The sequence below is a fragment of the Mastomys coucha genome, unplaced genomic scaffold (genome assembly GCF_008632895.1).
Source record: "Mastomys coucha isolate ucsf_1 unplaced genomic scaffold, UCSF_Mcou_1 pScaffold18, whole genome shotgun sequence".
Taxonomy (NCBI): Eukaryota; Metazoa; Chordata; class Mammalia; order Rodentia; family Muridae; genus Mastomys; species Mastomys coucha.
In genome coordinates, this window is record NW_022196900.1 from 83,149,796 (window position 1) to 83,169,286 (window position 19,491).

General features: G+C 43.9%; 1 protein-coding gene across 3 annotated transcripts in view; it reads left to right on the plus strand.

Annotated features, from left to right (window-relative positions):
• Nucleotides 1-19,491, plus strand: part of Kiaa0319l (KIAA0319 like) — a 98,444-nt gene that overhangs the window by 33,721 nt on the left and 45,232 nt on the right. For all 3 annotated transcript variants that reach the window (XM_031378683.1, XM_031378682.1, XM_031378684.1), the window contains exon 3: nucleotides 2,022-2,548. In XM_031378683.1, coding sequence (XP_031234543.1) covers nucleotides 2,022-2,548 — 527 coding nt within the window. The remainder of the gene's footprint in view (nucleotides 1-2,021; nucleotides 2,549-19,491) is intronic.

Consider the following 19,491-nt stretch of genomic DNA (forward strand, 5'->3'; position numbering starts at 1 on the left):
GCACCCTTTTGTGAGTCAATAGGAAGTTTAAAGAGGTGTTCTCAGTTGGGCATTGTAGTGCAACCCTGGCACTTCAGAGGTGGAGGCAGGAGGATCAAGAGTTCAAGGCTATCCTTGGCTACATTGTAAATTTGAGGAAAAACAGCAAGGTCTGTAATCCAGCTGTTAGAGAGACTGAGAGGAGGATTCAAGTTCAGTGTCTGCCTGGTACACAGTGAGTTCAGAGCCACCCTGAACCCTTTAGTGAGACTGTACTTCCAAGTAAAAGAGTAAAAGTGGATGAAGAGATAGGCAGTGGTAGAGTACTTCCACACAGGTCTGAGGAGGCTGGAGGGAGGACCTAGCTAGTTTTATGTCAGGCTAGGACCTGGTGGAGGTGCTGGCTAGTTTTATGTCAACTTGACACATTGTAGAGGAGGGAAGCCTAATTGAGAAAATTCATCTTAAGATTGGGCTGGGCTGGGCTGGAGAGATGGCTCAGAGGTTAGGAGCACCAACTGGTCTTCCAGAGGTCCTGAGTTCAATTCCCAGCAACCACATGGTGATTCACAACCATCTGTAATGGGACCTAGTGCCCTCTTCTGGTACTCATATACATAAAATAAATAATACTTTAAAAAAAAATGGTCTGGGACAGGCAAGCCTATAGGACAGTTTCTTAATAAATAATTCATGAGGGAGGGCTCAGGCTATTATGGATGGAGATAATCCTGGGTTGGTGGTCTTGGGCTCTATAAGAAAGCAGTCTGAGGAAGCCAGTCAGCAGCACCCCCTCCAGGCCTCTGCATCAGCTCCTGCCTCCAGGTCCCTGTGTGCTTGAGCTCCTGCCTCCCTGCTTTGGTAATGGACTCTCACATGGGACTGTGAGTAAAAGAAACCCTTCCCGCCCCAAGCTGCTTTTTGTCAGAGTGTTCCATCCCAATAGGAGCCCTAAGACAGACTTAAAACAACTTCCATTTACAGCTGGCTTTGTCTGTCAGAGGTAACGATGAAGGATCAATTCCATGCCTGAAATAGTTCAGCTGAGAATCTGGGATCAGGTTATTATCTAGATTACCTAGAGTAGGACACCTTTGCATGTTTCCTTGTATTTATGTGGTATGGTATGGGTCGGCATTCAGAAAATCCGATTAGGATAATTTCTCTCTTGATTACAATTTTTGGTAATTTTCACCCCTATTTTGGCTGATGACACAATATGCAAAATCATGTGACTGGCAAACGACTCATGAGAAAATATTGTATCTGTCACCTGCACGCGGTCAGGAGCACTCAGCTTGTGTTGCTGTTAGTTTGGTGGGAAAATGTTGCAGCTTGTTCATCTTCCTACACTGCTGGTCTCTTTGTCCACTCCCCTGACGTACATGTTGGAAGGAAGTTAGAAGGTCAAGTTTGGGACTCTACACTTCATCAGAAAAGTCCATCTTAGGTTTGTTTTTATATTTTGTTGGGACTCTTTGTAAAGGCTTTACACGGTAGAAATTCACTGAAAAGAACCTCCTCACTGGGCAGTGGTGGTGTACGGCTTTAATCCCAGCACTTGGGAGGCAGAGGCAGGCGGATTTCTGAGTTCAAGGCCAGCCTGGTCTACAAAGTGAGTACCAGGACAGCCAGGGCTACACAGAGAAACCCAGTCTCGAAAAAAAAAGAAAAGAAAGACCAAAAAGAAGAAAAAGAAGAAAAAAAGAACCTCCTCCATGAATGTGAGGCGATTCTCTTATAAGCTAATATCCTGAAAACAAAGTGTTCTTGCCCTCTGTTCTCCTCCTTGCTCTTCCTACCCTCTTAAAAACCTGCCTGCTGCCAAGCATGGCAGTTCACACTTTTTTTTTCAGCACTCTGGAGGGCAGATCTCTGTGAGTGTACATTGTGAGTTCTAGACCAGCCAGGGTATGTCTCAATAAAACAAAACAACAAACCTGTCTTCAGTCCCACCTCAGATGCTGGTGGTGCTCAGGCTCTGATGGAGCAGCAGTCCCTGTCTGGGTTCTTCCTAAAGTGACTTCATTCTTTGTTTTTAGATGCTAATGAGAGCAGATGCCGGCAGGGGAAGACACTTTATGGAGCTGGTTTGAGAACTGAGGGAGACAATCCCCTCCGGCTTCTTCAAGGAAGCCTGCCTTTCGAAGCCTGTTGGGCTGCCTGCTGCCGGGACTCTGCCTGCCATGCTCTGTGGTGGCTGGAAGGGATGTGCTTTCAGGCCGACTGCAGCAAGCCCCAGAGCTGCCAGCCTTTTAGGACAGACTCTTCCAATTCCATGCTGATCATTTTTCAAAAATCCCAAACTGCAAATGACTTGGGCCTTCTGCCTGAAGATGATGAGCCACATCTTCTGAGGCTAGGCTGGGGCAGGACATCCTGGAGGAGGCAGAGCCTCCCTGGGGCTCCCCTCACCCTTTCTGTACCCTCTAGTCACCACCAGAGCTTATTCAGGGATCGACAGAAGAGAGATGTTCTCAGTGTGGTACCTACACGTGTAGCGATGCTGCATTCTAAAGTGAATCACTCCCAGGAAGCAGGTGCCGTGCATCCCAGCGCCTCTGCAGAGGTAAGCAAGCAGGTTCCCAGGGAGTAGAACTTAAATCTGTCCCCCCACATCCATGTGTGAGCAATTGAACTGATGCTTGTGGCCAGTGCTCACAGGCTGGAGTGCGTGTGTAAGCTGGCTGGTGTTTCTCATAAGTCCCAGGAATGTTCATTTTATACAGGTCTGACAACTGTTTTCCTTAGAGCAGAAAGCTGCTCATTATCTGTTCTAAGCTAGTTCTTGGCTACAGGTAAGTGCTGCTGTGTGGGTGTGAGCCTCTACCAATGGTGTTACAGTGTTTTTTGCCAGATTGCAAAACAGTCATTGGTGTAGCTGCAGTCAAGTTTTCCTCCTCCATCTCCTCCTGCCTATAAACACATTCCTTATGAGTTGGTTTCTATTCCAGTCTGAATGAACCATCCTGGTCCTGCCGACCAAGATCTGACCTGCTGGGCTGGAATGCATGAAGTCTGTCAGCCAAGAGGTGTCTGGGGACATTCTCACCAAGCTTATAGGCTAAGGGACATGCCACCAATAGAGTTTATTCTGCTTATTATGTTTCTTCACTGTTGATCTTCCTGCGCAATGATTAAAAGGAGTGACTCATTCTGTGCTCAGTCTGCCTTGTTACTGTGACTTATTTTTGTATTTGTTTTGTCCTAGTTGTCTCTGTCAAGTCCAAACCAGAGTGGGGAGGTTACTACTTGCCAGGCACTGTGTGTGCTAATCCCTGCACTATGTCATTTTGTTTAATTTCCATGGCCATATTTCCAAGTAGATATTACTAGTTTTGTTTTACTAGTGAGGAAACTGAGGCCCAAAAGAGGTGAAGCAGCTTGCCTGAGATCATGCAGCTATGGAGCATCAGGTCTGGGATTGAAATCCAGGCTTACTGTTTAGGAAAAACTCAGATTGAAGTATTAAAGGATACCACTCTTGACTTAACATGCCCACGACCATTCAAGGAAACCCACCATCAATGGGAGGTACTTCTCTAAGCACTGGAAGTGTGAAAGCATGTAAGATGTGGGCTGTGTCCTTCCCAGCTTTAACAGAACCTAGCCCTGGGCATGTTACACACATGCTCTACTACTGAGCAGGGCCAAGTGCTTAAGGAGTTTAAGCAGGGGGTGAAGGCAGCTTTCCCTCATCAAAAAAGTATGTTCTGAGGCCCTAGTCGACCCTTGAAAATGGTACTAGTTCTCTGTATAGACTGCTGCATGGCATTCTTTTTTTTTTCTTTTTAAATATAGGCTTGTTTATTTGTATGAGTTTTGTCTTGCATGTTGTGTGTACACACATCTGTGCCTGGTGCTGTTCAGAGGTCAGAAGGAGGCATTACATCTCCTGGAATGGGGATTCTGGACAGTTGTGAGCCACCATGTAGGTGCTAGGAATCAAACCCTGGTCCTCAGTAAGAACTTAACTGTTGAGCTATCTCTCCAGCTCCCGGAGAGAACTTTCACATTCTCACTTAAGTGGAAACACTTTGGCGTTCTTTTTTTTTTTTTTGCATATCAGGAATTCTAGTATTACTGTTTTCTTGCTTTGGGGCATTTATTAAGTGTTACTTCAATATAAGCCTGCAATATGGGAGAGTTGGTGTAGCTCCAGTGTATCCAGCACTGGCACTCTCATTGTGTAGCTGGATGCACTGGAAAAGGAAGTATGTCCCAGTTCAGATGAAACAGAATGGGAAGAGATTTTCATGATGCTTATCATAAGAGTAATTAATGTCACTTAAAACTTAGGAATTGTTCATTTCTGGAATTTACCATTTTTTAAGTTCTTAATTCTGTGAGAATTTCATTCAATTTGTTTTGATCATATTCACCCTCTCCCACTTTTCTACTCGCCCAATTATTTGTCTGTTTATTTATTTACATCGCAACTGCAGTCCCCTCTCCTCCCCATCCCCATCTACTACTACTCTTCAGAAAAGGGCAGGCCTCCCATGGATATCGACCAGCCAAGGAATATCAAGTTGCAGTAAGACTAGGCAGTCCTCTCCTATTAAGGGTCGGAAAAACAGGCAACAGAGTCAGAGATGTCCCCTGCTTCCACTGTTACGAGTCACACAAGAAGACCAAGCTACACAACTGTGACATATATGCAGAGGGCCTAGGTCAGACCTATGCAGGCTCCCTGGTTGTTGGTTCAGCCTCTGTGAGCCCCTGTGGGCCCAGGTTAGTTGATTCTGTGGGTTTTCTTGTGGGGTCCCCCCCCTTTATGTAGGTCTCTACGTGCTGGCTGAAGCCTCTCCCATGTCAATTGGGACCCATCTATGAGCACTGCAGACTATCACTAGGAATCTTCTCATTCACTTTGTTTTCTTGCCAGTCGTATTTGTTTCTATGTCTCTGGGCTGTCCACCTCTGGGTCTGGCCCAGTATCAGGCATGGGGTTCCTCTCATGGCAAGAATCTCAAGCTGGACCAGACATTGGTTGGCCACTTCCACAATTTCTGTGTTCCTTTTACCCTGGTACTTCTTGTAGGCAGGACAAATTGTAGGTTGAAGGTTTTGTAGCTGGAATCCCTCTACGGGAAGTCTTGCCTGGTTATAGGAGATGACCAGGCTCTGTATCCCCCGTTGTTAGGAGTCTTAGTTAGAGTCACCTTTCTGGGAGGTTTGGTTTTTGTTGTTGTTGTTGTTGTTTTGTTTTGTTTTTTGTTTGTCTTTTTCACTGGGTTTCTCCCAGAGATAACTCCCAATTCCAGTTGTCTTTCCTAGTACTCTCTCCCTCCATCCTCCTTTTTTTGTGTGTTTGTTTGTTTTTTCTTTTTAAAAATTTTTTGTTTGTTTGTTTAAAGATTTATTTATTTTATTTATGTGAGTACAGTGTAGCTGTCTTCAGACACACCAGAAGAGAGCGTCAGATCTCATTACAGATGGCTGTGAGCCACTATGTGGTTGCTGGGATTTGAACTCAGGACCTTTGGAAGAACAGTCAGTGCTCTTAACCACTGAGCCATCTCTCCAGCCCTTGTTTGTTTTTTCAAGACAGGGTTTCTCTGTATAGCTCTGGCTGTCCTGGAACTCACTCTGTAGACCAAGCTGGCCTTGAATTCAGAAATTGTGGCTGTCTCTGCCTCCCAAGTGCTGGAATTAGAGGTATGTGCCACCACTGCCCGGCTTCCCTCCATCCTCCTTGCATCTGATGCCTCCTGTTCCCTTTCCCACCTGCCCCCAGTCCACTGTGATATTTACCCCACTCCTCTGTCCAGACCCCTCCCCCATCCACCATGATGTCTATTTTATTTCCCCTTCACAGTAAGAATTGCATGCCCCCCCTTGAGCCTCCTTGTTACTTAACTTCTCTGGGTCTGTGGATTGTAGATTGGCTATCCTTTACTTTACAGCTAGTAAGAACACACTATGTTTGCCTTTCTGGGTCTGGGTCACCTCACTCTGGATGATGTTTTTCTAGTTCTATCCATTTGCCTGCAGATTTCATGATGCTGTTTTTTGTTTTGTTTTTTGTTTTTTTTTAAATATATCTTGCCTCAAGTTTCTTTGTAACAACAGCATAGGTCACTGGTCATCTGCAAATACTGTGCGGGTAGGTGTGTCCCAGCAGTCCATCTGTCTTCACACTGGCAGGAGTCTTCTCTATGGGGCCTTCACAGGGGCCTGGGCACCTTTAAGAACCTTAGCTGGAGCTGCGGCTTCTCCCTTGGTTTGAACCTTGGGCTTTGGTTGGCAGAGCCCACACCCCTTGGCCATGTAGCTTCGAATCCTCTTTCCAAGCCTGAGGTGAGCGATAAAAAGGCTGAATTAGCGACTGGGGCCCTTTGGCATCTTGGGCTTGACAGCCTTCGCCTTCGCCAGGGCCTTGATGGCCTCTCTGCACATGCACTCACTGCCTTTGCACTGTTGGCCTGCATCTTCTTCAGGCCTTTCTTATTGTGCTTCTTGGCAAAGCTCATGTTCCTCAGGAACTTGGGATCAACCCCCTTAAGAGATTTATATCTTTGTGACTGGGGTTTCTTGATGCCATTTCCATGCCATTTGCAGGACTGGTTGTGTGTGGTGTGGTTCTTGGACTTGACGTGTCTGCACGGTAACCCTCGGCTCCCATAGCACCTGGGACTGAAAGAGAAAGAGCTCATGATGTCATTTTAAAAAAATAACTAAGTAATACTCCATTGTATGATCTCATAAAACAAATTTGGCAATGTTTCTTCTGTTTCTATTTTGTGGAATAATTTGAAGAGTATTGGTATTAGCTCTTCTTTGAAAGTCTGGTAGAATTCTGTGCTAAAATCACCTGGCTCTTGGTTTTCTTGTTTTGTTTTGTTTTTGGTTGGAGACTTTTAATGACTGCTTCTATTTCCTTAGGGGTTATAGGTCTGTATAAGTTGTTTTTCTGGGCTGGAGAGATGGGTCAGTGATTAAGAGCACTGAGTTCAATTCCCAGCAACCACATGGTGGCTCACAACCATCTGTAATGGGATCTGATGCCCTCTTCTAGTGAGTCTGAAGAGAGTAATATGCATAAAATAGATAAATAAATCTTAAAAAAAAAGAGAGAGAGAGAATTTCTGGGACCAAATTCTGGTTATCAGGCCTCTACCCACTGAGCCATCTCCCTAGCCCCTGGTCTTGTATTTTAGACAGATAACTCTCAGAGTTATACCCATCCCCCAAAAGGATACCCATTCCCCCCAAAAGGAAACCTTTCCCTTGAAATGTAAAGCCATATTTGTTCGAGCTGTGTCAAGCTTTTACAGAGACACACTAGTTTGTGAGTAGTTGAGGAAAGACACTATTGGGGCTAGAGAGATGGCTCAGTGGTTAAGAGCACTGGCTGCACTTCCAAAGGTCCTGAGTTCAAATCCCAGCAACCACATGGTGGCTCACAACCATCTGTAATAGGATTTGATGACCTCTTTTAGTGTCTGAAGACAGCTACAGTGTACTCATACAAATAAAAATAAATCTTTAAAAAAAAAAGTAGGTTTGTAAAAAAGCAGAAGAAGAAGAAGAAGAAGAAGAAGAAGAAGAAGAAGAAGAAGAAGAAGAAGAAGAGGAGGAGGAGGAGGAGGAAGAGGAGGAAGAGGAGGAAGAAGAGGAAGAAGGAGAAGAAGAAGAAGAAGAAGAAGAAGAAGAGGAAGAAGGAGAAGAAGGAGAAGAAGGAGAAGAAGAAGAGAGAAGAAAAAAGTTGTTTATCTGATCTTGGTTTAACTTTGGTTATCTATTTGGTATCTATTGAGAAACTTGTCCATTTCTTTTAGATTTTCCAATTTTGTGTAGGACAGGTTTTTGAAGTATGACCTAATGATTCTTTGGATTTTCTCAGTTTCTATTACTATGTCTCCTTTTCATTTCTGATTTTGTGAATTTAGATGTTTTTTTCTCTCTGCCTTGTAGTTAGCTTGGATAAGGGTTTGTCTTGTGTTGTGGGTTTTCTTAAAGAACCAACTTTTTGTTTCTTTGATTCTCTTTGTTTTTAATTGATTTATTTCAACTCTGAGTTTGATTATTTCCTGCCATCTGCTCCTCTTGGGTGTGTTTATTTCTTTTGTTCTAGAACTATTAGATGTGCTGTTAAGACACTAGTATGAGGTCTCTCTAATTTCTTTATGGAGGCATTTAGTACTATGAACTTTCTTCTTAGTATGGCTTTCATTGTGTCCCATAAGTTTGTTATGCATTCATTTTCAGTGAATTTTAGGAAGTCTTTCATTTCTTTCTTTATTTCTTCCTTGACTCAGTAGTCATTCAGTAGAGATTTGTTTAGTTTCCATGAATGGCTTTTTGTTGTTTCTGTTGTTGTTCAAGTCCAGCTTTAATCTATGTTGGTCTGATAAGATACAGGGGCATATTTCAATTTTCTTGTATCTGTTGAGACTTGCTTTGTGATAGAGTATGTGATCAGTTTTGGAGATGGTTCTGTGAGGTGCTGAGAATAAAGTATATTCTTTTGTGTTTGGGTTCTGTAGATAATGTCAAGTCCATTTGATTCATAACATCTGTTTCATTATTTCTCTGTTTAGTTTCTGTCTGGATGACCTGTCAGTTGGTGAGAGTGAGGTGTTGAAGTCTCCCACTATTAATGTGTGGGGTTCCATGTGTGATTTAAGCTTTAGTAGCTGTTGTTGTTGTTTTACAAAAGGTGCCCTTGTATTTGGGGCATGCATGTTCAGATGTCATCTTGGTGGATTTTTCCTTTGAGTCTGAAGTGTCCTTCCCATCTCTTTTGATTGGCTTAGGTTGAAAGTCTATTTTGTTAGATGTTAGAATGGCTCCCCCAACTTGTTTCTTGGGTCCACTTGCTTGGAAAGCCTTTCTTCAACCCTTTACTCTGAGGTGATGTCTGTCTTTATTGCTGAGGTTGTAAGGGTCAGAATATCACTTGAAGGAAGACCCCAGACTCAGATAAAAACGAAGACTGTTTATTCTACAGAAACAACTAGCGTGCAGAGGGTGGGGTGGGGGGTCAACTATTCTTTGAAATGGTGACCCCAGACAAAGGTACAAAGGCCTTCATATAGTAATCTAAATTTTCATTGGTGGGTGCTAGGGGGATCACAGGTGGTCAGTGATCTGCATTCCTATGTCATGAATGTTTAACCATATGATGAAGTAGGGCTGCTCAGTGCAGATGACCCAGTCTGAGATAAGATATTTCCCCATTTTTGTGGTTATCTCCAGGCTGTTCTTTGGGAGGGGGTTTTATTATCTTGTTATGGGTTTCATGAACTGTCCCTGGAGCTGGTGCCTTACAACCATTTTTTTGAAATCAGGCCTGGTCCTTTTTTTTTTTTTTTTTTTTTTTAAGATTTATTTATTTATTATATGTAAGTACACTGTAGCTGTCTTCAGACACACCAGAAGAGGGCGTCAGAACTCATTACGGGTGGTTGTGAGCCACCATGTGGTTGCTGGGATTTGAACTCATGACCTTCTGAAGAGCAGTCGGTGCTCTTACCCGCTGAGCCATCTCACCAGCCCCGCGGCCTGGTCCTTAAATGGAGATGAGTAGGGTTTATGTTGTCCTTTCAAGGTGTGCTTCTTGTATGCAGCAGAATGGTGGATTCTGTTTTCACATCCAGTCTGTTAGCCTGTGTCCTTTTACTGGGGAATTGAGTCCAGTGATGTTAACAGATAATTAATGGCCAATGATTGTTATTTCCTAATATTTTGATGTTAGTGGTGGTGGTGGTGGTGGTGGTGGTGGTGTGTGTGTGCCTGCGCATGTGCGTGCACACATGAGCATGCTTCCCTTCTTTGGGTTTTGCTGAGAAATTATTTATTTCCTGTGCTTTCTTGGTGAGTTGGTGATTTTTCTAGTATCTTCTGTAGGGCTGGATTTGTGAATAGATATTATTTAAATTTGGTTTTGATGTGGAATATCTTGGTTTTTTTTGGTTTTTTTGTTTTTTCATTTGTGGTGATTGAAAGTTTTGCTGGATATAGTAGTCTGGGCTGACATTTGTAGTTTCTTAGTCTCCAAGACATGTATCCAGGCCCTTCTGGCTTTTAGAGTCTCTGTTGAGTAGTCAGGTGTAATTCAAATAGGTCTGCCTTTTTGTGTCACTTGGCCTTTTTCTAGAAGACTCTATTTCCTTACAATCGTCTACTACATCTGGCTCTTATATTTTTCTTCTCCCTTTTCTTTTGGAGGATAGGGTGTAGTATATATGTTTCATTTAAGGCTGAACATTCTACAGTTTCTTATTCTTTGCATCTAGTTGTGGGTTTCAGTGTTAATCATCATCTGTTGCACATAGAAGCTTCTCTGATGTGCATGAGAACTGCAGTGCCCTATGGTATAGTGTAAGTCATTAGGAGTCAGTTCAGTGCTGTGGCCATGTAGCAGAAAAATACCAGTAGGTTCTCCTCTAGAGCCTATGATTTGTCTGCCTAAGGTTCTTGGACTAACAATGATGCCAGAGAGGCTTCATCTTGTGGACTGTTCTTATTTATTTATTTATTTATTTATTTAATTTAGGATTTTGATGACCAGAGGCTACTTTAACCATGGAAAATAAAACCACAGATAAGAAGGACAGCTTTAGTCAGGTGTTACTGTGCAATGACTAGATTGAAGTAGGACAAAATATATAGAGTTCCATAAAGTAGGCTCTCCAGGCTAGAGAGATCCTTTGCTATCAAATAAGTAAAAGGTACAGAAAAGAAGATAAACAAGAATTCTCTTAGACTTGGGGTCCTCAAACTTTAGCATCTATCAGCATCACTTGAAGGCTGTGTTCAAAAGAGATCACTAGGCCCCAATTCCAGAATTGTAGAGTCCACAGGTTTAGAGTGGGGCCTCAGAATTTGATTTTCTAAGTTCCCAGAGATGACAAGTGCTCTGGTCCAAGGACCGTACTTTAGAGCCGCTGCCTTATAGGATGGGTGAGAGTGGGGAGGGGCATGGGGTTAGCCATAAGCATGAGACTAGCCATAAGCAGGATACACTCTTCATTGTGATATGGAGGAAGGACTTCATGGATTTCTAAAGTGGGTATTTATAGGTTTGCTAAAAGGATTTCTTAAGTCATTTCTTGGTTCTTCTGAAGTATGGTAAATTATTTATGAAAAATGGAAGCAGGATGGGACAGGTGGACAACAGACAGGCAGATTAAGGGTTGGGGAAAGTGGTAAGGGTCTGAAATAGCCTTAGTGACAGATAGAAGATGGAAAACTAGGTAAGGAAATAGGAATCCTTCTGAGTAGCCTTGAAGCTGGAGACTGAAGGTACAACAGTGCGCACATCTCTCCAGTTAAGTGAGTCTTCTCTGTAGCTCCCAGCAAACCTGCCAGGAAAAGGCTGGTGGCTTGACTCATCCAAGTTAGGAAATTTGCTAGGTGGTTTGTGCAGAAGGAAATTGGGGCATGGAAATTAAGGTTTTCACGGGAGTGGATGACAGACTACAGAAGCTTTGAAAGAAGGCAAAGACAGGAGGGGCTGACAGTTAAATGGAGAAGCTTGTCATTTGGAGGTTGCCATGGTCCACACAGAACATGGTCGAGGGAACAGGGTGACCATGGGAAGGGCAGGAGACTGTATGCAGAGAGTAGATGTGGGGTTGTAGTTCTGAGAGTAACAGGGTCTGAAGTATGGCTGTGGAAGACGTTTCTGAAGTAGAGTGGAGAGGTTTATTGGTGACAAGGAGCTCTAAGAGCTCAGGGAGCCTGGAAGAACTGTTAGTGGGTTGTCCTTGTGGGAGCTGAGATGATCTTTAACGTGAAGGTGTCAACAGCAACAGCTAGTTAACTAGCACTGCTAGTATCCCTATTAGACAGAGGAAACAAAGGGGGAAGACTAGACACCCAGCTAGTCTATGACCAAGGCAGTGTGATTCCATCCAGAGTCTCTTCTTGGAACCCTCTTACTCCTTAGGAGAGACTTGGGATGGGAAGGGAATTTGAAAGCCAGCTGTTGTAGAGAGAAGGAGTGATGAGTGTGCAGGGTAGGATGGAAATGGGTCCAGCACATTGGTCGGAACGTGTGCTTACAGGAACGTGTCCTCTGGAGGCTTCTCCTTGTTTACCTGTGGCAGCGGCACAGTTGGCTGTTACTGACCAGGGTTTCCAGAGCTCTGGAGGAGGACTACTGCACATGAACTCGGGAGAAGGAGTAGGTCTTGGCTGCAGGCACTGCTGCACAGAGACATTGCAAAGTGTTACCACCCAGAACTGCAAGCAGTCTTCCCAGCCATGAAACTGATAGCCCCTCCATGTTCCTCATGGAAAGCTCTGGGAGTTGGTAAGCTGTGCATTCCAAGTATTTAACTGGCAGCATTTCTTTGTGGAGACAACTTGAGAGTTCAAACTTCTTTGTAATCAACAGGCAAGGGTAGAAGACTTTATCTGCACTGCAGTTCTTGTCCTCGTCAGTGAGGGTTGGCCTGCACCAGTGTTTCTAGTTTGTTTTGTTTTCTGAGGTAGGTCAAGTAACTCTGCATCCATTGGGCAGAGCTGTAGCCTGCATTGCTCTGGTCTTTCCTAAAATGTCTGCAGCACTGAACAGTTCCTGCTTGTCATGGTGAATTGTTCATTCTTTTGGATACACACATCATGATCCCAGAGCAGGCACCATGGACAGTTTGCATTTGAAGTGGGGAGTGCCATCCTTGCCTTTCCACCACTTAAAAGAGGGAAAAGTTGGTCTTGTTTGGCCTGAGCACTGTACTTTTTGTGTGAAGAGCCTCTGAATTGTTGCAGAGGAGAAGAGGAGGCTGGTTAATTGGGCCCTGGAGCAGACACTGTACATGTGGTTAGCCCCGGGCAGTTAGCTGCCACCAGTCCTGCTGTGAAGGAGGCCAGGAAGGAAGGTGCACATGGATGATGGTCTGGCTTTCAGAAGGTGCAAGTGTTGTTTTTACCGTGAGCATTCCCATTCTGGCCGTTGACCGCAGCTTCCACAGCCTTTCATCTGCACGGCTGACTGCTGCTGGCTTTCCCTGAGAACTCCTGTGCTTACCTCTTATCAGAAGATAAGGCATGGGGTGTGGGCAGTGAGGAGGAGGCTTACATAACAGCCCAGGACAGGGCTCCAGCATTCAGGTGCTCTTTGTTGTTTGTCATGCCCTGCCCCAGCTCTCCGTGCTGTTCTGCTTGCTTGCTTTTGGTTTGTATTTTAAATTTCCTCTAAACCCTTTCGGCATGTGAAATTATTGCCAAGAGTTCATTTATCCTTCTGGTTATTACTCTGACAAATCTGGAATCCCTTGGGGCCTAGCTTTTTTCAAATTCTAATTCTTAGTTACCTAACAGACAAGCTAACAGTCTTTGCCAGTTTTTTCTTTTCTAGCCCTAGGTCTGCTTCCAGGCATCTGCCTTGGATAGTTTGTGGGTATCTTGCTCTTTCTGACTTAGACGCTCCTCGTACTTAGCATGTGTACCACTAAGCATCTCCTCTCTCCATTGTAATTTTACACAAATAGCTTATTACATCATGAGAAAAATTGGGTAGCCTGTTCTCTTGTTTTGTGGCATGGCATAAGTCCCCGAAGCCCAGCTTCCTTTCTCAAAGCCTTAATTTCTGAACTACAGCACCTTCCATTTTCCTTATCTCACAACTTCCCAGTTTCCCATGTATTGTCTTAAGTGGGTCTTTAATATTCTGCTTTACTGTATGCGGCCAGTAAAACTGTGTTAGCCTCATTGTCTTGGTTTGTTTGGACTGACAGTAACAATATACCAGGAGCAGGGTGACTTACAAACAACAGAATCCTTTTTTTCATAGCTCCAGAGGTGGGGAAGTTCAAGACAAAGGCTTCAGCACAGATTCGGTGAGGCACCTGCTTCCCTCACATGGTGGGAGAGAATCAGACTGCATCAGCCTGTTTTAGAGGGACCAGCTTCATGGCCTCAGAACCATCTCCTGGAGGGTTAAGATTTCAGGATACAGTCTGGAGTGTGCACAGCACTCATCCACAGAGCTTCTGATAAGCTTTGTTCAGGTTGGGGTCCTTCCATCACCTACCTTCCGTCACACTCGTCCCACTTTCAGTATTGTTTTATAGTTTTTTGAAGTAAAATACTTTCATGCATATATCTTTCCTTCTCAATATTAGCTCATAGTCCAAGCTTAGTAGCTCCTAGCTCCAAGTCTTCCCTGGAGCTTTCCATGTAAACTAGGCTGGCCTCAAACTCACCACGGCATGCCTTGCCTCCACCTGAGGGCTGGGCATAGAGGTTTCCCAGGTATACTTGCCTCTTACTTGACTCCTCCCAATGTCCATCTTGCTGTCCTTCCTGCCTTCCTGATGCATAGAACCCCACCCTTTCCTTCTTTCCTCTTCCCTCTGTCTTCCCCCTCCTGCTTTTCTTGTTTCCTTTCTTAAATAATGTTCCATGCTGGCCTTGAATGATGTAGCTGGAGGATGACCTTGAATTTGTAATCCTCTGACATCTAGCTTACAGTTCTGAGATCACAGGTGTGCACCCCATTTATGTGGTGCTGGGGATTAAACTCAGGGCCTCGTGAGTGCTGGTCAAGCACTCTAGAAACTGAGCTACATCCCTAGCACCTCACCAAGCCCCTTTATCGAAGGGTCTGAGAGCCTGGACAGTGAACATGCTGAAGAGGACAGAGAGGATCAAGGGCAGCAGGGCATCCTCTGTGATGTAATCGGGAGTAAGGAGAGCCACCAGAAGAAAAAAGCTGCTCTTCCACAGGTCCTGAGTTCAATTCCCAGCAGCCACATGGTGGCTCACAACCATCTATAATGGGATCTGACGCCCCCTTCTGGTATGCAGGTGTACATGCTGCAGAGAACTTACACATTAAAAAAAAAAAAGTCTTGGTGGCTCACAACCATATGTTTTTTGTTTTGTTTTGTTTTTCAAGACAGGATTTCTCTGTATAGCCCTGGCTGTCCTGGAACCAGGCTGGCCTCGAACTCAGAAATCCTCCTGCCTCTGCCTCCCAAGTGCTGGGATTAAAGGCATGTACTACCACTGCCCAGCTTTGTTTAACTCCTTGTATTTCTCCTTTCAGCACCTTAAAAAGATAATTATTTTTATTATGTGTATGGATGTGTGTGGGGGTGTGTGTGTGCGTGTGTGTGTGTGTGTGTGTGTGCATGAGAATGCAGGTGTCTGTGGAGGGCAGAGGCATCAGATCCCCTAGAGCTGGAGTTGTAGAGGGTTTCAAGACACCTGACCTGGGTGCTGGGACTTAAACTCCACTCCACTGCAAGAACAGCATGCACTCTTAAGTGTGGTAATGTCTTAGTTTGCAATTTGTTTCTAGAATCTTTAGTTCTGTATTCCTGAGTATATGCGTGTCTTAGTTCTCTGGTTGCTTAGATGAAATTCTCCTTAACACCATTTTAAGCATTTCAGTAGCTATTCTTGGGTAGTTTCATGCTTGGGGCTTGTTGCACATCCCAGTTCTGTGTCAGATGTGGGCTTGCCACTTCCTTTAGACTGGAAAGTAGTAGACCACGTCTCCTCAGATGTTCGTCACCCTCCTCCCCTGCCCTCCTTCCAAACACGCGTAGCAACCTGGGCTTGTCAGGCACTGATGCTCTGCTCATTTCTTTCTGGTCTTTTCTCCTTCTCTTTGTCTCAGTTGAATACTTTCTATTAAATTTCTTCACATTTTCTCTACATTTTCCAAACCTGCTCTTAAATCACTATAGGGAAAAGCCAGGCATGGTAGAACAGACCCATATTCTCAGCACTTGGGGCATGGAGACAAAAGGATAAAAGTTCAAGGTTATCCTTTGCTACATCAGCAGTTCAAGGCCAGCCTGGGCTACAAGAGACTCAAAACAACAACACAAGCAAAAATCACCATGGTGTAACTTTTCATTGTGGACATTGCAGGAGTCGTTTCCAGAAGCTTCTCCTGCCTCTGTGCTGAGTCGGCAGCACTTCCCCTGTATAGACTATATTGTCTTTTCATATAAGCATACTTGTGATGAAGTTGAATTCCTAAACTTCAACTTCACCAGCAGGGAGTGTATTCTATCACCATACCTGCATACCTGAGCTAATCAGATTATGAGGAATAAAAGTTTATTGTAGATCATAGGTTCAGAAGTTAATCTATGGTTGGTTGACTTTGCTCTTGAGTCTGTGGGGCACAGTCTGTCATGGTGGGAGTGTGTAGCAGAGGAGAGGCCTGACTTCCAGGAGCTCCTCCCCCTTAACTTCCTCTGTCTAGGCCTTACTTCCTACTTCTTCTTTTTTTTTTTTTAAAAGATTTATTTATTTCATTTATATGAGTACACTATAGCTATCTTCAGACACACCAGAAGAGGTCGTCATATCCCATTACAGATGGTTGTGAGCCACAATGTGTTTGCTGGAAATTGAACTCAGAACATCTAGAAGAGCAGTCAGTGCTCTTAACTGCTGAGCCATCTCTCCAGCCCACTTCCTACTTCTTAAAGGTTCTATTGGTAAACCAAACCTTTAATACTTGGATCTTTGGAGAACATGTCAGACCCAAACTAAAGCAGAGACTAACATAACTGATAATGGAATAGAAAAATTAATGTATTTAATAAAGTAAGGGTTACTTGAATATGTGCACTGTGTTACAATGACAGCCAAGCTGATAACCAAGATAGCAAATGCTATGTGGATACACTGCAGTGATTCAGGTTCCAGGAAGGAGAGACTTGGATGGTGTGGGATTTTTATCATGCTACAAAAAATAATGTGCACTTAAAACTTATGAGTTGTTTAGCTCTGGAAATTTCCATTTAGTATTTTTAGACTACATTGGTCTCTAGTAACTGAAACCATAGCCAGCCAAGTTATGGTTTAGAAGGAGTTATTGTATGTTTACCTTCTCCTTCAGCTTCTTGGATATGAAATATAATGATTATGTGTTTTGTGGTGCTTGGAGATCACACTTATGGCCTATACACTACAGGCAACTGCTGTATCTCTAACTCTCGTGGTACCTTTGAGACAGGGTCCTTTACGTAGACAGACTACTGCATACCCTCAGTCTCCCATGGTCCTCCTGGGTCAGCCTTCCAAGTGCTGAGATTAAAGGTGTACATATTTAGCTCTTTTCTTTTCTTTTGTTTTCTTTTTCATTAACAGCCCAGCACTAGGGTTAGAAATCCAGTGCCTCTCACGTTGCTAGATTAGGTCTCTACCACTGAATTATGCCACCAGCCTGGATCATGTTTTTAAAAAGTTTAATTAATTAATTTTTGAAAATCATTATTATTATTAATGTATATGTGTGTATGGTATGCATGCATGTGCATGTATGTGATGTGGAGTAGTGGACACCCATATACCAGTGTAGGTGGTGGTCAGAGGACAACCTCATGGAGCTGGTTCTGGGAGCTGAATTCAGTTCATTAAGCTTGCAAAACTATTACTTTACTCATCTCTGCCCAGGACCCGTGTATATTGAATGAGATTTCACTGTGCCAGGACTTACGTTGTAGATCTCCTGCTTATATATGCTTATATATTTCACAGTAGCAAAACTCCTCCTCATTCTTTGAGGTTCACTGCAGGCTTTCCTTGCTGCTGCTCTGTTTTCAGGCCACTTGGCACTACCAAATGTGTCCTTGGCCGTCTTCTTCTTGCCTCTTCAGTTACTACCCCAGTCTGTTTCCAGCTTCACCCACAGATACCAACTGGAGCCTACACCATCTTTCTTCCCATCATTGACTTATGTAACCCTTGGTCCTGGGGAAATTTCTCCTGAAGTCACTCTTGCCGTGGTCATTGGTAAATTCCCAGTTTCCTGTTGCAGCGTGTTCCCATCAACCAGTACCTGATAGGCCGCTCTGCCTTGTCTCGGAAGGCTGCGCTGTACCCTGTTTCTTGTTTGTGTGTCCCTGCCCACTTTTGTCCCTTCTGACAGTAGTACTCGGGTCATGTCATGCATCAGCCTTCCCAAATTCTGCTTTGAAGTGTTTCCTTTGCCTATGTGCCTTTTTACTGTAGTTTTCCTTTTCCTACAGCTTCAGCTCCAGCCTGGGAATGTGAGTCCAAGTCTGAGCCTCTACTGCCATGTCCCAGAGGTGGTATAGACTCAGTGTGTCACAACTTGCCCGTTAGTTCCCGTGTTCTGTCTTGGTTTTTTACATCACTATACAGTCAGCCTTTCACTCAGGCTAGAGACACTGAAGAACACTCAAACTCACCCCCAATCCCAGATCTATTTGACTTTGAGTCTCCAGTGGTGACAGCAGAGTGACTTGCTCTCTGAATCTTCACCGATAATAGTAGTCAAGTGGTAAAGTCCTTTTATTTTATTTATTTATTTATTTATTTATTTATTTATTTTGAAAAAAGGACATAAAGGAACTGGAAAGAATTCAGAAAATATAGAAGCTAGAGGAGAGTTTAATTTTGAAAGATGGAGATCAGAGGTGATAAATGTTCATTTGTACATTAAAAAAAAATGTCGCCTGAGAGCATCAGCAGGAGAGTGCCAAAGAAAAGCCTGATTGTCTCTTGGTGGCCAGGACCAGGGTAAACAGTAAAACTATTTAGACAGTTAGCAGGATGACCTTTTAAAGAAGCAACAATAACAACAACAAAATGCAAAACAGTAAACCACAAAGTAGATGAGTCCAGGACTGTGAGCTACACTCCCTGATTAAAGCATATGGGAAGACTGCGGGAGGCCTGCTGAGGGAGCGCACAGCAATGAGGAAGTCTGGGCCAGGTTGAGCTTACGGTCTATTGCCTTTTACACCGAATCCATCTCCTAACCATGGGGAAGCAGGTGGCCAAAGTCTGAAGGCTTAGGCTTTGAGATGACAGAGAACAGAGTCTGGGACTAAAATGTGTCTTCTAGACAGAGTGTGTCAGTTGCTTCCATAAACTCACTGCAGCTGTGGTTCCTAAGGCCCAGAAGACTGGCCCTGTCACCATTCTGTCCTGTAGAGAGGAGGGCCTCAGGAGGCCTCCCCCTCTTTAAGGAACTGTGGGCAGTTCCTGAGGCAGTTGCTGGAGGATGGGGCACTGCCTCCTTATCCTCATCACTGATAGTTGTCCATGTTCCACTAATAATGGAGTTGTGGCTGAACTGTGGCCATGAAATCAAGCACATTCAACTCAATGGGAAAAGACAGGGAAGTAGGATGAGGAGTTACTGGGAACAAGAGTTTCAGTGGAAGAGGATAAAGGAGGGTGACAAATTCATTATGGACATGTGGAAAATGTCAAAGAATAATTTTTTTCATTGTAATAAGGGTGTATTTCAATGACCCTCACATCACCAAAGGATTTTACCTCCATTGTACCTAAGCTGAGAGTTGATAGTTGTGCTGCACCAAGAAATAAATTGTAGGCTCGATTTTTGGATACAGACTTCCTGCTATGGTCAAAGCTATTTGACTTGAGTGAGTGACTTCATTCTCAGCCCACAGAGAACAGGTTACATTCATTTAAGAAATGGTGTAGGTATTAAGATGGTCTATCCATAAAGTCATTCGCCACTTGTTTCACAAACAATGGTTCTGCTTGGAGGGTGGCACAGACATTAGGTGAGGGTAAGAATTTGGTTCATTAGCT